Genomic DNA, 18,273 nt, shown 5'->3' on the forward strand with positions numbered 1-18,273 from the left:
CGGACCTCCAGCTGTTGCAAAACTACAAGTCCCATCATGGAAAAATGGATATTACCGCGCTTATCAAAGGAGGGGAAACAGAGAGGGGAAGAAAGGGGGAGGGGAAATGAAAGTGATGAGAAGTGGAGGTACAGCTGCGGCACTGGAAGGTGTATCAAACCATAAGCAATTGAAAATGGGGAGGGTAGTGCTGCGCTAATCAGTGGTGAATGGATAAGTGAATAAACAGGTGGGGGAGGGGAATGAAAGTAGGTGTAATTGAAATGAGGAGCAATATAGCCCAAATGGCATCAGCATAAAAATAAATATAAATGATCAGTGAACAATAACAGTAATGGTGCAAATCATATAACTACACAGGTTCCTCTTAATGTGATGAAATACACTATAAGTAATGGTGCAAAAATTTTTTTCAGGTAACTGTGCTAAGTGACACTCCTATATTGGTGATAAACAGTCCATCAACAGAGTTTGAAAAATATTAGCAAAAAATATAAGTAAAATTTTGCTTTCTTGGACTTTTGAAATTTTACTTATATTTTTTGCTAATATTTTTCAAACTCTGTTGATGGACTGTTTATCACCAATATAGGAGTGTCACTTAGCACAGTTACCTGAAAAAAATTTTTGCACCATTACTTATAGTGTATTTCATCACATTAAGAGGAACCTGTGTAGTTATATGATTTGCACCATTACTGTTATTGTTCACTGATCATTTATATTTATTTTTATGCTGATGCCATTTGGGCTATATTGCTCCTCATTTCAATTACACCTACTTTCATTCCCCTCCCCCACCTGTTTATTCACTTATCCATTCACCACTGATTAGCGCAGCACTACCCTCCCCATTTACAAGTCCCATCATGCCTTTTCCTCTGGGTGTCATGCTTTGTGGCTGTCAGAGTCTTGCTATGCCTCATGGGACATGTAGTTCTGCAACAGCTGGAGGTCCGTTAATTGCATATCCCTGCTCTAGGCAATAAGCACACTGGACACTTAAAGTAGAATTCTGGGATGGGCAAGAAATCCCCCATTAGTGCCCCCTACACAAAATACTAAATGGTGGCTCAACGCGATTGGCACTGCGCTGACAAGCCATTCACCTCTGCAGCTAGGGGTTCAGATCCCGGTCTCAGCTACATGTGAATTGAGTTTGGTGGTCTCAGCCCGGCTCCCGGTCGGTGTGCTATGCGAGGTAAGCCTGCGCCTAGCACGCCCACCCCCCTCCCACAAAAACCACCACACTTACACGCACTCGAAATTGGGTTAACATGCACGCACTTTGACCACGCGGTCTCTAAAAAGAGAGGCGAAGGACTAACGGGGCTGGTTGAGCGGGCTAGATCCTCTCACTCCCTTATAGGGAGTCCCTCTGCCCCGTTGGGCTTCAAAGCGGAGCAGGTAGGGCGGGCTGTGTGGAAGGACCCCTTCACACACCCGCCATTGCCACCCGGGGCATGGAGAAAGGTGGCAGATTGCCTCTGGGGGAGGCCTGCCTACTCCCAACTCCTGCAGTCCGGCTCCTCTCTCGAGTACACGCACAAAATACACTTAAAAAAAAAAACAAAACAAAAAACAGTTATTACATTTGAGAAATTTCTTACCATCGAAGAGAAAAGTCTAATTGAATTTTCAGGAAGTACTCTCTGCAATTCAAAAAAAATGCTGCATGTATTCTGCCAACGAGGAGCTGTTAGAACAGCGATTACATCATATCCTCTCGTCTCTATCTCCACTATAAGCAAACTACATTTCCCATCATGCTTTGTAAAATTGCAATGAATGTGGGAGGTACACTAGGCCAGTACATGTTAAATGTGAACAAGCCCACTTCCACATAAAGCACACCCTCATTCTGCAGGCAGGCAGGCAGCCATACAACTCAGTAGTACCAGGGCCGCTGATAAGCCAGTACAACTGGCCCTGTTGTAGGGGGCCCCGGGCCAGCAAGGGCCCGGATGGCAACCCCCTTTAAAAAAAAAACTCCCCTTTATTTATTTTTTATAAAAAATATATATATATTTTTTTTAATATATTTTTTATTAAAGGGCCATTTTTTTTTTTTTTTAGAGGTCCGGGGGTCCACAGGGATCCAAAGGCCCCCAGATGGCAACCCCCCTTTTTTTTATTTATTTTTTATAAAAAAAAAAATATATTTTTTCTAATATATATATTTTTTTATTTTTTATTAAAGGGACAATTTTTTTTCCTTAGGGGTACGGGGGTCCCCAGGGGCCTGGGATGAAAACACCCCTTTTTTTTATAAAAAAAATACATTTTTATATTTTTTTTATTATATATATATATATATATATATATATATATATATATATATATATATATATATATATATATATATATATATATATATATATATATATATATATATATATTTTATTAAATGTCCCCAGGGCCCCGGATGGCAACCCCCTTTTTTTATAAATTCTTTTTTTTTCATATTTTATTTCATTTTTTTTCTTTTTATTCCATATATTATATATATTAAAGGGCTCATGAGGTCTCCATGTGGCAAACCCCCCCCCTTTTTTTTATAAATGTTTTTTTTTTTTTAATTAAAGGGCCCAGAGGTCCCCAGGGCCCTGAATGGCAACCCCCCCCCTTTTTTTTTTATAAATGTTTATTTATATATATATATATTTTTCATTTTTATTAATAATTTGTAAAGGGCCCCCCTCCGCTTCTCAATTCGCGGCAGCCCCCCCCTCCCGCTTCTCAATCTCAATTTCAGACGGCAGCCCCCCCCCCCCCCCCCGGTTCTCTGCTCCAGGTGCCTACCAATGCCGCCAATCCTGTAACGTGCTGCAGAGACAGTTTCAAGGCGGGGCCAGGGGTGGAGCTAAAGGCGGGACCAGGGGTGGAGCTGAAGGAGGCCCCTTCAGGTAGGCTGTACGGGGCCCCATGATTTCTATCAGCGGCCCTGAGTAGTACACAACAGGATAGGTAGCTTACAGCCTTATAAATGCAACAGCATATGTCCATGAAAGCATAGGGCTCCTAAAGGCTGGATTCACACTACTGCATTGCAGCAAGCATGCAGGAAACGCATGTCATTCTGATTAGCCTGCATTTCTAGTATTGGCGCAGGCACTTTGTTTTATGTGTTCTGGTATGTTGTCAGCCCAATGCACTAGAATGCCATGGTGTGAAAGTGCCCCTACAGCCCTGAAGATTATGTTCTGCAAAACAACCAAAAAAAAAAAACACCACACAGACAGTATTTAAAATGATCTTTGTATTTACAACAGTTAATAACATTAGGAAATTAAAACAGGAAAATATTAAACATTCATCTGGTGTGTCCAGAGACTACATTAAATAATCTTGGCAACTTGATAAAACTGACAAAGTCCTAAAATTAGGATAAAAACAGGAAGGCCATATATTAAAAGGCCTTGTAAAAACAGCAATAAAACATTTTAACTGGGGGAGTGACAAGTAAAGCCAAGAACACAGGCTTCGATCCTGGCAGGTTTTAGTGAAAGGTGAGGCTTATGCCAGCAATTTTCCATTAAAGGAGAAAAATACATAAGAGCTTTTCAATCTAGCTGCTTGGCTGCAATGTGAAACTACAGACTTGAATATTTTGAGTAAATGATCCATACATCATTAGATATATGGATCATTAGATATCTCTCAATACAAGTTTCCTTTAAACCAAATGAGAGGTAAAAACAACTGGCCTTTATGTGTGCCAAAACCATTGTTCTAGCTCTCACTTTGGCTGCCTATAGACATAGAATAGAAGCCTGAAGTACCTTTGTTTTGGTCAGATCAGGATCTGAACTCGGGTCTATAGAGTGATGCAAATGCTGGAAGAGCAATCAGAAAGTGCAGTCAGATTATACCAGCGCTGGGACAAGGAGTGGGCAGAAGAGACGCCTGCCCTGGGCACAGCATTTAATGTAGAGATGAGGGTGCAAGTTCCTTCTACTGTAAAGCTGACAGAAGTTGCAACAGCAGCATCACTATGTCTGTAAGCCCAGCGCTGGAAGCAGTGAGAAGAGGAGGAGAGAGGCCGGAGGAGGTGCAGGCTGTGCGCTCAACCCCCCCTCCCCCCAATAAGCTCACACATGATCAAGGGGGGGGGGGGTGCAATTTGTCATCTTTGCCCAGGGCACTGGATGATCTTGTCCCAACACTGGATCATACAATGCATCCAACCACTCTACAACTTCGTCAACACGGCCATCGGAGAATCTAATCACTTGGTATGGGAATTGATTTCCCTGACTAACATACTGAAATGTCACTGGCTGTTTTTAAATTAAGGTAATGCTCCACTTATCAAGACCCTGATCCTAGGTTCATTTCACATGGCATTCATCTTGTATAAGAGCAGTATGAACAGCAAGTGTTGACAAGGTATTTGCAGAGCTTTCAGCAAGCTTTAAGGCTGGTCACACTGCTGTACATAGCAGTTCGCAGCAGGGGCTCCGATGTGTCCCTGTTCACCGTTTCATGTCCGATTTCAGTCCGAATTTTTGGGCTGAATCTGGACCCGAAACAGACCAGAAGACACACAGGTCTGTGCAATTCGCTCTCCGCAGCCACTCCGGAGACGTTTGAAGCAGCTCCATTGCGAGCCGTTCACAATCTCCTGACATGCGAATTGGATGAGGGGGGAACCCACATCCTATTTGCAATAGTTTGAACCCAGCCTTAAAAGTACCATTCAGCTCCAGTTCATAAATGTTGAGCACTGAGCCTAAAGGGAGTGTTGATTGCCACTTTAAAACAAGCTACTAGCAGGCTTTCAAGAAGTTCTGAAGCCTGCTAGCAACTTGTTTAAAGAGGCAATCGGTACCTCCATTGGGATCTATGCTCAACATGTATAAACTGGAGCTGAATGGTACTTCAAAAAGTTTATAGCAAGCTTTATTGAAGCTTTTAAAGTACCATTCAGCTCCAGTTTATAAATGTTGAGCATAGATCCCGATGGAGGTACCGATTGCCTCTTTAAACAAGTTGCTAGCAGGCTTCAAAACTTCTTGAATGCCTGCTAGCAGCTTGTTTAAAGTGGCAATCAACACTCCCTTTAGGCTCAGTGCTCAACATTTATAAACTGGAGCTGAATGGTACTTCAAAAAGTTTATAGCAAGCTTTATTGAAGCTTTTAAAGTACCATTCAGCTCCAGTTTATACATGTTGAGCGTAAATCCCAATGGGGGTGCCGATTGCCCCTTTAAACAAGCTGCTAGCAGGCTTTTTAACAACCTTCAAAAAGGTTCTAGCAAGCTTTGTTGAAAAGTTGTTGAAAGACTGCTAGCAGCTTGGTTAAAGTGACAGTCAGCACTCCAATTAGGATCAGTATCCAACATTTATAAACTGGAGCTGAATGGTAAAGTGTCAAAGCTTGCTGTTCACACTATTATACAAGCTGAAGCCTGTGTGAACAGGCCTAATTGATGCTGATCCAGTGATTTTGTTACTTTAAATCCCTGACCAGAAGAAAGAATGTAGATCTTTACTTTTGACTTGACCTTGATTTTGCCTGATGCAGGTTTCAAATGGGTAACTATCCATTAGTAACAGAAGCTAGGAAAATAAAGTGCTACATTTAAGGAACTTCCCTCCTCCGGATTACTGGATCATCAACAGAAGCGACTTATAGCTCTGAAGCGACTCAAGATTTGCCGACATGACTGAGGTCTTTGCAGCAATTTAAGGTCTTGGGCTCCTTTCATACGCGAGACAAAGACGTGCGACTTTGCAGTGCAACTTTGATCTGACTTTACACTCTGGACCAAAGTCGCATCAAAAGTCAGACCAAAGTATTGCAGGAACCTTTTCTGAAGTCGCAGTGACTACTCTAGTGTCATGAGGAACGGCTCTCATAGAAATACATTACATTTCACATATCCTGTGCCTTGGGGTCTCACGAGTCAGATCCCAAGTCACACAAAGGAGCCTTAGATCAATGAGCAGATAAGCAGCCTGGTTTTAGCTCATTTATCAGACACTGAGATTAAAAAGTTTATTCACAGGTGCATTTGACCAAAATGCTGCATCAACCTGCCCTTGCATTCCTACTGATTTGTAAGGGGAAAGAAGCAGTTTAATGCAAATAAAAGCCTGACAACTCGTTTTTGAAAGTGCAAGTTCCATATCTTACATTCCGTTTGTGTCAAAGTAGGTAAGCAAGAATGGAGGATGACAACCTTCGTTTTACCACCCTTACAATATACCAGCCATAGTCGCTTCCATATTCCTATCACAACAGGTCCCCTTTTATGCCAGGTATATTATACATTTCCTCAAAATAAAAAAATTCTTAAATTGTAAATGTAAATACATCACTTTAGCAAGGAAGACAACAGCAACAGCTAAAAGTGATCATTTTAGGTTCCCAGCAGAGGTTTCATTAGAACACAATACCTGTCAGTGTGGGAAATACATTTCACCCATTTAGGAACCTTGGAAAGCAGGGAAGGGTAGCGGACAAGTGGGCACATTAAACTGCAGTTCAGCTGTACAACAGAAGAGCAAGGAGGATTCTGGGAAGGATCCAGGATGCATCAGGTAGCAGCATGTAAAAATACTCCATTGTACAGTAGCTTACATAGAACAAACTATATAGTCCATGACCTTGTGATACACCAAGATCAGCTGAACTAGGTTTGCTGAAATGCTTTATGAGGAAATTAAAATTTTCTTCCGGATCTGCTGCTTTACTCTGAAGACTTTTTACAGAAATATGTTGAAATCTTTTTTATGGATCCTGGTGTGACAGGAACCTGGAAAAAAAAAAAAAAAAAAAAAAAAGAGAGAGAATTAGAATATGCTAGAACTAGCTACAAATGAGTCAAAATTCATTTCCAGTGAGGTGTTGCCCATGACCCCAGCAGTCACATGTATGGAAGAATGTGAATATTGCGCGTTTGGCCCCTCCTCTTCCTCTGCAGGTCATTGCCATCAATAGTGGAGCACAGGCACAGAACAATGGGTCCCAGAATTCCTTATAGATCCAGGTCAGAGACCCAAAGCACTAAAACTAAAGCATTAGCATGACAGCCAGGGGGGGAGTCGGCAATTTAAAAAACCACACTTCTTTTACAATCGTCACCTTTAGCCCAGGTTCACACCGACTGTGGGAATTAACCACTTAAGCCCCGGACCTTTAGACAGCTAAATGCCCAGGTAAGGTTTTGCGATTCGGCACTGTGTCGCTTTGACAATTGCGCGGTCGTGCGACGTGGCTCCCAAACAAAATTGGCGTCCTTTTTTCCCCACAAATAAAGCTTTCTTTTGGTGGTATTTGATCACCTCTGCGGTTTTTATTTTTTGCGCTATAAAAAAAAAAAAAAAAATAGAGCGACAATTTTGAAAAAAATGCAATATTTTTTACTTTTTGCTATAATAAATATCCCCCAAAAACATACATAAACTTTTTTTTTCCTCAGTTTAGGCCGATAAGTATTCTTCTATCTATTTTTGGTTAAAAAAAAAAAATCGCATTAAGCGTTTATCGATTGGTTTGCGCAAAATTTATAGCGTTATTGCATTTTTATTAATTTTTTCGTGACTGCGACATTATGGCGGACACTTCGGACAATTTTGACACATTTTTGGGACCATTGTCATTTTCACAGCAAAAAAATGCATTTAAATTGCATTGTTTATTGTGAAAATGACAGTTGCAGTTTGGGAGTTAACCACAGGGGGCGCTGTAGGAGTTATGGTTCACCTAGTGTGTGTTTACAACTGATGGGGGGTGTGGCTGTAGGACTGACGTCATCGATCGAGTCTCCCTATAAAAGGGATCACTCGATCGATGCAGCCGCCACAGTGAAGCACGGGGAAGCCGTGTTAACATACGGCTCTCCCCGTTCTTCAGCTCCGGGGAGCGATCGCGACGGAGCGGCTATAAACGAATAGCCGCGCCGTTGTCCCGGATCGCTCCCCGAGGTAAGCCGCCCGCAGCGGGGGGGGGGGGGGGGGGGGGTCCCGATCGGACCCCCCACCCGCTAGAAGGCAAGGACTTATATATACGCCCATCTGCCTGTACGTGCCATTCTGTGGACGTAAATAGGCGTGCGGCGGGCGTTAAGTGGTTAAATTGTGCAAGTTTAGCTGAACTCGCACGATTTCATTCCCGCATTTCAGTCCCAACTTCAGGAGGCGATTTCAGAGACATCTGTGTGGGTTTATGCATAGTTGTCAATTGGGGGGAGAAAAAAAAAAAAAAAAAAAAAAAAAAAATCGCCAAAAGTAGTACAGAAACTACTTTTGGGAATCAGTGTGGCACAGCAAAGGCATTGTCACACCAATTAAAACGCTGCAATTGCCATGATTTCGAACGATTTGGCAAAAAACGCATCAATGTGACCAGGGCTTAGAGAGATTAACTAGCCAATAAGGCTTCGTGGACAAAGGCGTAAACTGTGCTTTCAGGGGCATTTAGGATTGTTTTGTTTAACCCTCCGAACACAGATGTATGTTAGCCAATGTGCACATGCAGGCATTTAAAGTAGAACTATATCACCCCTCCCACATTGGATAAAAGGGAGGGTCATAACCCGCCAGTTAATTTTTTGCCATCTGTGTCCCACTGGCGAGATTTTCCTTCACTTCCTGTCTCATTGCTAAAAAGGAAGTTAAGAAATACATGCAATAAATGGAATCCCTTCAGTGTCCCTATCGGAGGATTTCTCCTCTTACATTTCTGGGGGACAAGGCCAAATTTGGGATTTTCTTTTACTTTCAATGATAATAGTAAACAGGGCAAAGAGGGTGAATCTCCCCAACGGGGGCACAGACAGGAATAAAAACTGTCAAGGGTTCCAATTCCTCTCCAATCTGGCCAAAAAAGCCTCGGAAAGACCGATTCAGGGGTCACCTAATCACAATAGCCTCAGGATTGGCTATTACAGTGATCAATCACTGTAAAGCCTCTGAATGGACAAAACAGATACATTGCATCTTTCTCTGTACTTGCAGAGATAGAGGGGGGGAGGTTTGACCTAGGGTCAGCCCCAGGGTTTGTGTTTGGGTCAAGGTCAGCATTTTTTGGACAGGGGTCCTCCCCCTCCCCCTTTAAAATTTGAATCAGTGGGGTTTAGGCAGGATTTAACCACTGCAGCCCCAGACCATATTGCTGGTCAAAGACCAGGCCACTTTTTGCGATTCTGCACTGTGTCGCTTTAACTGACAATTGCGTGGTCGTGCGACGTGGCTCCCAAACAAAATTGGCGTCCTTTTTTTCCCACAAATAGAGCTTTCTTTTGGTGGTATTTGATCACCTCTGCTGTTTTTAGTTTTTGCGCTATAAACAAAAATAGGAGCGACAATTTTGAAAAAAATGATTTTTTACTGTAATAAATATCCCCCAAAAATATATATATATAAAAAAAATGTTTTCCTCAGTTTAGGCGATACGTATTCTATATTTTTTTATTTTACGAAAAAAAAAAAAAAAAAAATCGCAATAAGCGCTTATTGATTGGTTTGCACAAAAGTTATAGCATATACAAAATAGGGGATAGTTAAGTTATGGCATTTTTTTTTTACTAGTAATGGCGGCGATCAGCGAATTTTATCGGTACTGCGACATTATTGCGGACACTTCGGACACATTTTTGGGACCATTGGCTTTTTTATAGCGATCAGTGCTATAAAAATGCATTGATTACTATAAAAATGCCACTGGCAGGGAAGGAGTTAACACTAGGGGGTGGGGAAGGAGTTAATTATGTTCCCTGGGTGTGTTCTAACTGAAGGGGGGGTGGACTGACTAGGGGAAATGACTGATCGCTGTTCATACATTGTATGAACAGACAATCAGGCATTTCTCCCCCTGACAGGATCAGGGGGAGAAACACACAGATGCACACACACAGCTCCCGGTTCTCGCTCTGTAACGAGTGATGACGGGTGATCGGGCACGCGCCCCTATTGGCTGCTCGGCGAGATGACATAGATATATACGTGATCTCGCCCAGCAGAGCCGACCTGCCGCCGTAAAACTGATCATCACTTTTGGATGTCATCCCAAGTGCAGACCACCTCTCCCAATCCAAGCACATGCAAGGGCCTGTCCAACCGTCACAGATCTTGTCCCTCGACCAGCCTCTTTACTTAGATAAAAACAGAATAATGAGCACTTCTGTTACTTTTCTCTCTATCAGCATGTTCCTTGTTAGAAAATTAGCACTACAGTACAACCAACAGGCTTGTGTTGCTTCTCTCATGCACATCTAAGCTTGGCACTTATACAATGCTGCTTGCATTTAACGGAAACATTCACCTTTGGGAACATGTTCCACCCGCTGCTAGACCACTCTGGTAGTGGATTCTCTTCCTGTCAGTGTGCATCTGCCTGTACGAGGTACAAGCAGACAGACACATGGACAAGTCTGCAGGAGTCCAGCAAGGCGCCTGCGATCGGTTGATTGCAGGTGCAATGCTTTACAGGCTCCAAGAGAAATAAAAAAAAATGCCCTTTTTTCTTATGTGCAAAAAGATGTGCTTTTATTTACTTTAGCACTTCACTTTTTGGACATACAGCGTACATCCAAACAGCTAAAGACAAGTTCACGGCTGCAGAAGCGTTCATGAGCTTAGTTTCTTCAGCCATTTTCGTGTGTAAAGTGAAAGTGACCCAGGCGGCAACTTTTACAGTGTGGGAAATGTGTTTGGTATTCTCAATGCAACCTCATCTTTTAAAAAAAACAAAACCAGAACGGATATTCTATTGTCGGTTTGCAATAAAAGTAATTTTACTATATTTTTTCCCTGAAAATGTGCTTAATAAACAGATGCTCAAATATCTAGCAAAAAAAATAAACATCTGGCACAGCTTCCTCTTGATGAAACAAGGTTGAGAAGTGTCTGCTAGAGCTGAAGTCAGATTAATTAGCACATCTGACAAGAACCTTCATGCCACTGTGTAGGAACAGATCAAGGCAGAGGCCAACCTGATGCATCAGCTCCCACAGGCATTGCTGGCTGTAAACGGCATCAGATAGTTCAACATTTCATCATACACATGCCTCATGGCCATACTGTCCTACCAGGATCTACGCAAACTGATCATATGACAAAAATGGGGCAGATCCCATTCTCCAGTAAAATAATTAGAAGTTCTGAGCCAGCCTCTTGACTAGCAGGTTTTTTTTTTTTTTTTTTAAAAACCCCCGAAAGTTACCAAAAGGTCAAGTAGGCAATTAATACCAATCACCAGGTTAATCATATGAACAGAAATGTGATCTACTCATTGCAGACAGTTTTGCCCCCATTTGCACAGCCCTCTACACCTGCCAAGGAAGCCGCATAGAAGTGACAAGAAGGAAAAAGGGAGGATGCGAGAAGAAAGCAAAGTCAGTGGAAAGGTCTGTCACACAGAGGGGAGCCAAATGGGTGTGAAATGACATTACATGTCATCTGTTCATTCTGTGTTTGCATTACTACAGCTTACTTCAGTTAAAGCCTTTTGGCATGTGTCCCTGCTGAAAAAAATACAAAAAAAAAACAACATACTGGGGACAAAAAAAAAAAAAAAAAAAACACACACACACACACACACACACACACACACCCTAAAAATGCTTCATCTAAGAAAAAAAAGTCATCTCAACCAGACCTGAAGACAAACTTCCCCAAGAGAGACATGTATGAGAAAACTGATGAAGGCTCCAACCCTTCTCTGCTCAATTTAAAATTAAAGAATACATTTCAGAGCTGGCTTTTACATAGCGCACTAGTGGGAGCATTTTGAAAATCTCAAAAAGGAAAAGGACAAAGATACTTACAGATACAGGGGAACTGGTTATAGTCCTTGGTGGGGCCTTTTTGGCACTCCCACTCCTTGGTGATGGGCGACTGGTAAGGTTTTGGTTTACGGACTTGTCAGATTTCAGTTTGTGTCCAAACGCAGAAAGCCAATTCTTCTCTGGAGTGCTGTTCTCTTTGTTGTGCCTCAAATGACAGGATGTCCCAACGGGGGACCGTGTTCCAGGGGCCTCTGTAGGGAGTTGGGAAGCAGAGCTCTCTTCATGTCCCTTGCCGAGATCAGCCAGACTTAGACAACTGCTATCGTCATTTGCATTGTCCTCCAGGGAGCCCGGGTCATGCTTGGCCTTCTTTCTCCCGGGTTCCAGCTCGGTCACACAGTTACAGTCACTAAAACACTCATGTTCTGCTTTATCACTGCTGGTATCTAGACGTCTCTTAGCCTTCTTCTCATACACAGGGGACATCCTAGAACTAGAATCTGTTGGGTACTGCTCTACAGGGGTAAAGGCCTTTCGAGGAGATGGAGTCTTCATATCTGACCTCGGAGTACACGTGACCCAGGCCTTAATGGATGCCTTAGAAGCGGACATCGGTTTAGGAGATGAAGTGGAAGCTTCGGCCTTCTGCCTTGTTGGCGTGTGGAATTTAGGAATTGTTGTTGTGAAAGGAGAAGTTGGGGTGCCGGATGACATCGGGAGGTCCCCAGTGTAACTTGGCGCACAGGTGGCTGGAGTAGGAGAAGCCATCAAGCTGGGGTTTTGCTCCGGGGTTGATTTAGCAGGTGTACATATTCTTGAGCCTGTTAATAGAAGACACATTTATAGAGTATACTGTGATTGCACAAACCTAAAAACATTCTGGAAGCGACCAATGCCCCATGGGGAAGGCACTTTACATCAAGTAGAAGCAATGCACTTAGAGGATTAAACTCTTCCCCCTCCTAGGCTGCTTTTCAATTAGACCATTCAATTCTTCTAACACATACAATATAATTTAGTCCCAAATCGCATGTTTCTTACTGTGTTTGAAGATGTTAAAGTGGAGTTACACCCATAAATATAACATTACATCAGTAGTTTTAAAAAAATGTCATTAGTCCTTTAAGAAATTTTTTTTTTTTTTTTTAGATGCCTTCAAAGTGTTGTTGCTAGGCAGAATAGTTAATCTTCCCTCTTCCTGCACCTAGGTGCTTAAGCTTCCTAACCTACACCGCACAGACTCCTGGGAATGTAGAGGGTGTAACTTTCCAGGTCTGTGCACTCCCCAGTCTCGAAGAATCATGTGACTTGGACAGTACAGGTGCTGCAACCTGATCTGAAACCTATTACACTGCTTGTGCAGCACTGAGCATGTGCGAGATCTGCAAGGCTGAAATCCAGGAAGTCATACAGTCTGGCTTCATGATGCCCACACTTAAGATGGCCCCAGTCAATTTCTAATTTTATAAAGTGTCTAAATGCTGTAACAACCTAACAAAACGGACCTTAGTTTACAGACTAACTTTACTAGAATACATTAAGCTTGTGTATTACAGGGGTATTTATATTTAAAAAGTGAAATTGTGGCCGGAACTCCGCTTTAATATAGTTTCTCTTGGGGGTAAGCCAGCACCATATTAACCGTTGTCTGTAGCAGAAAATAGTTCTGCCCTTTGCTTAAATCTCATTTCTCAGCCAAGCCTTCTAGTTCCAGAGGCTGAGCATGTAGCCTTGTGGTATTGGAGGCCAGTGCCGTTGGGAGCACATGACAGTCACACTACTCAATGGACTAAATGGCACAAAGTGTGCTGTGAATCACGGGAGAGATGTGCATGCGCCGTAGCATCATTACAGCTAACTGGATGATTACCAGCAAACCGAACTAGTAAGGTGACATCTGAGGACAGCGATCAATAGTACCTTTAATGCAGATTTATATGGGCTAAAGTGACGGGAGAGAGTTTACAACCACTTTAATACATAATTACTCCATGCTACTGAAGCTGGCAGGAATCCATATAGACAATAGTAAATGTTTCTATAAACCATGAGGTTTTGCTGTATTGGAGAATTGGGATAACTGGTTTTCTAGTGGTTATAAAAAGGAAAAATGTACTTGAAAACACGAGATCCGACATCTATGCAACCAGAAGAGTCACTGGAGCTCTTAAGTGTGCAGTCGACATGACAAATTTAAAAAAAGCGAGTGTATAATTCAACTTCTTCCCGACGGCTGCTCCTTAAAGTGGTTGTAAACCTTAGACATGAAAATATGAACAAAGCATATCCCTCTATAGTGTGTACTTGTTCTGATTAAGAGCACCAAGTGTAATTTATGTCTGTTGCTTCCTTCCTCTGTCATCAGCATTAATCACTTTTGACATGTTTTCCTGACACCAAGGAGGTAAAAAGGTGACCGGAGAGAGAGCTACAACAAACCGCCTATGATTGACAGACTCGACTATGTTGCCGTGTCCCTTACCTCTAATCACCGCCCCCCTCACTGAGCTCTACAGTGCGTAACTTCAGCTCCCCGAATTCTGACAGCTCAGAAAAGCTTTATAAATGATGTATTGAATGGATGTAAAGACGATAAGACTGTAAACAAACAGGTACAACCTATGTAGGAGGATGTATTTAATCTCTGTATCACATAAGGCACAGTCACTTCACTGTGTATATGCAAGGGTTTACAACCACTTTAAGTAGGTTTGATGATGGGAGGTGTAGCAGCTTCTCAATCACATGACTGCTATAATAGAATTTTGCATGACTGGGAGAGGGTCTGCGCCTCTCAGCAAACCACTGTGGATGCATGCTGGGCATTAAAGCCAACGTTTTCTGCTACCGAATTTATGTGTACATGGTCAGGTAAGAGGTAAAACCCCCCCCCCCCCCCCCCCAGAAAAAAAAAAAAAAAAAAAAGGGGCAAGAGCTCCTGCTGGTTTTGGTTCCCTCAGTTTTCTCCCAAGAAGATCCCTCACTTCCTGTCCTTGTGACACCCATAAGAAAATGAGGGTAATGTATGTCCCCTGGCCTGAAAAAACACAGATTAATAAAAGTCTGACTGGTCGTAACCCTTCTGCACACTTAAAATATGCTTTTGCTGTGGCCTCGGTCCCCATGGGAAAGATATCTCATTCGCTTTCCATGTCACACACTCAGTAACAGGAAACACATGAAAATCCTCAATGGGGACAGAGAGGAAAGAGAACCCTGACAGAAGTGCCAAAAGATCCCTCACCCTTCCCAAAAGGTCAGGCTGGGGATTTAAATAAATAGCATCAGAGACAGTATAGGGCCAACTGTGACAGCTTCTCTTTAAGGTGCAACATGAAAATCTAGACATATTTCAGTTTCCGTATTTGTCCATGGAAAAAACACTGCTGAAGAGTTAGAAATAAGTACAAGTGATTGATTGGATGAAAGCATCACCATTAAACACAACACATTAAAATGTCTGACATGACTACTTTGTCCATCTGAGACACTTGCCTATAGGAGTACTATTGCTCTTCTGACGTGTCCAGCCAACAGAGTTTACTTGTTGCTCTCCGTTCTTGCTGCAGCTTCTCTTCAACCGCCAAACCCTCACAGCATTGTCATCAGAGCATGTAACAATCTGCACAATATAAAGGCATACGTAAACGCAGATATTCATTACTGTAACGCATTCAAGCTCCATAAACAATAAATTTGGCTTTTTAACATCAATGCGGCAGAAGGTGTTAAAATACCCCGGAGAGTCAGACCAGTTCTTTCACACACACACACACTGGACTGGGTCCCCAGGGGTCCGACACTCCCACCAATCAACAGCCTTTGCTTAGAGCACTATGAGCTCTGTTAATTGAAGCAATTTACTGAATAAAGTATCTGCATTAGGATTAACAGTTTTTTTTTAATCTATATGGTTTTCTACATATACATGCAGGCCAAGGGACAATGACAGGAGCAGAAACAACTAGAACACAGCAAGGGGGTTAAAGTATGACCTTGCCTAAACTATCCCTAGGATAACATTACGACAACTTGTGGAAGTCTACACAGACCCATGTGCCATAAGGGGCCCAATCAGATCATAAGCTGTACATGCACTCGACATATTCCTAAAAGAAGAATAAAGTGGAAGTTCAGCCAAAACCCAACGCTAAACCTACACACTACCACATTCGAATTCCAATCTAATCTAGCCCTGTAAATGGGTGATCGCTATACTTACCTGTTTTGAAGTCACGCTGTTCCCAGGCTGAGTGGTCAGTGAAGGCTTCAGTGTGTAGGAGTGTGCAAAAGAGGCCCTCCGACAACGGCTTATCAGGCATTTCCCAGCTGTTGGCTGTCTCTCTACACAGCAGCCACTGCTGGAGACCAGACCAGCTTTAAAAAAATATGACGGTATAGCGGTGCTAAAAATTGCGCCGCTATACCGTCACCGCACCGTCCCATGTGAAAGGGGCATTAGGATACACAAGCATAATGAACAAAAAAAATTAACAAGCAAATCATGTCACCTACCTTGGTGAAGTCAGCTGTACACCACGTAACAGAAGTGACCTCTTGACTGTGCCCCTGGAGCATGATCGGCGGAGCCAGAGGAGCCGACACCTGGGAAGAAAAAAAATTAAAAACAACATTTTAACTGTATGGCATCTACAAAAAGACTCAAACTGCAGGTAAAAAAGTGGTTGTAAACCTCAGACTTGAAATATGAACAAACAGTGTCCATTTGTTGTGTGTACTTCTCTAAATCCAGAGCACCAAGTGTCATTTCTATCTGCTGCTTCTGCCATCAACATGAGCCACTTCTGACAAGTTTTCTTGACACCAAGCAAAAACATGGTGACAGAGGAGGGATCTCCAGCTGATTGACAGCCTCAGCTCTGTTCCTGTGTGAGGGGGGCGTTTCATTTCCACCCAATCAGCTCTCACAGCTTTCCTCACTGTTGTAACTTCACCTCTCCACCCCCTGCTTTTCAGAGCTGAGGGATCCTGTGTAAATTTTCCCCTTTGAACGGTTGTAGGGGAAAGATGGCTGTACTGCAGATAATTGGGTACAACTTTATGTAGGTGGATTGGTTTCATATTTGTGCATCACCTGAAGCTGGTAACTTTACTGGGTATATGTAAGGGTTTAACAAGCACTTTAAAGTCAGTTTTCTGCAAACAATATTAAAAAAAAAAAAAAAAAACACTTAATGGTCTCTCCTGTTCTGTACCTTTCCAGTTGGTTATATAGATTGACCATTACCTACATTTAAAAAGCAAAGATTCCAGAGCACTGAATCATGTTGCAAAGAAAGGCTAAAGCAGACTTAATAAAACTGTTTGTATTTTGCAGTAACGCTGCTTATTTGGTATAAAAAGCATTCTCACAGTTCCATTATGGGAAGCCGGCCAGGAATATATATATTTTTTTTAACAGCTTTAATAAAATTTAGCATTACATATTGCTGGTTCTTATAGTTTTTAACCCAGTTAGGGCTCATACACACAGGGCATTTTAAAAACACCAGCCCTACAGCAGCATTTAGCCTCGTTTTTTACATTAGCGTTATTGTGCGTTTTCTTTATTAAAGCGGGGGTTCACCCTATCGACGAAAATTTTTTTTATTTTTTTTATTTTACCATAAAATCAGGCATTGTAGCGCGAGCTACAGTATGCCTGTCCCGAATTTTTTACCCCCGTACTCACCTTGTTCTCGTAGATTGAAGATACCGGGGAATGGGCGTGCCTATGGAGACGGAGGATGATTGACGGCCGGCTCTGGCGCGTCACGCTTCTCCGGAAATAGCCGAAATAGGCTTGGTCTTCACGACGCGTGCGCATAGCCTGTGCGCAGGCGCCGTGAAGAGCCGAGACCTACTCCGGCTGTCTTCGGGGAGAGTGACGTGCCAGGGCCGGCCGTCAATCATCCTCCCTCTCCATAGGCACGCCCATTCCCCGCGGGAGCCGAAAAATACGATTTACGAGAACAAGGTGAGTCCGGGGTTAAAAAAAAAATCGGGACAGGCATACTGTAGCTCGCGCTACAATGCCTGTCTCGATGGTAAAATGTGTCGGGGGGGGGGGGGGTGAACTACCGCTTTAAATACACTCCCTATAATGCAAAAAACGCCTAAAAACATCAAATGCAGCTTGATGCATTTTTTGTATTTACATCTAATTTTTACTGCTCCTGGAAGCACAGGTTGTCTTTTCTACTGCCCCTAAACGCTTATGCCTCTGTGCGTGCGCATGTGCGTGCGCATGGACACATAGCCCAACATGGAGGGGCTTTTAAAAAGGAAGAATAAAAAAAATAAAAAAATAAAAACACGCCCCTAACAGAAGCTGTAAAAACATCTTGTGTGCATCAGCCCTTAGTGTTACAGCAATGTTAAGAGGGTTAACTGACAAATGTAGCTGTGTAATGGTTACACCTTTGTAGCGGCATCAATTTTATTTTTATTTTGGGAGGTGTCCGCTTTCCAAAATATGCACAAAAATACACAAGCAGTTTTATCTGCAAAAGGTTATGCATTTCGGCCCATCTAGTTT

At 42.6% G+C, this 18,273-nt stretch overlaps 1 protein-coding gene across 1 annotated transcript in view; it reads right to left on the reverse strand.

The window, feature by feature from the left end:
* Positions 1-3,241: 3,241 nt before the first annotated feature.
* The window catches only part of DTL (denticleless E3 ubiquitin protein ligase homolog), a 51,574-nt gene continuing 36,542 nt past the window's right edge, over positions 3,242-18,273 (reverse strand). The window contains exons 12-15 of the mRNA XM_040351480.1: positions 16,251-16,340; positions 15,231-15,357; positions 11,775-12,556; positions 3,242-6,761 (exon numbers count right to left, since the gene is read on the reverse strand). Of these exons, the coding sequence (XP_040207414.1) occupies positions 6,696-6,761; positions 11,775-12,556; positions 15,231-15,357; positions 16,251-16,340 (1,065 nt within the window). The 3' untranslated portion in view covers positions 3,242-6,695. The remainder of the gene's footprint in view (positions 6,762-11,774; positions 12,557-15,230; positions 15,358-16,250; positions 16,341-18,273) is intronic.

The sequence above is a fragment of the Rana temporaria genome, chromosome 4 (assembly GCF_905171775.1).
Source record: "Rana temporaria chromosome 4, aRanTem1.1, whole genome shotgun sequence".
In the NCBI taxonomy this organism is placed as follows: domain Eukaryota; kingdom Metazoa; phylum Chordata; class Amphibia; order Anura; family Ranidae; genus Rana; species Rana temporaria.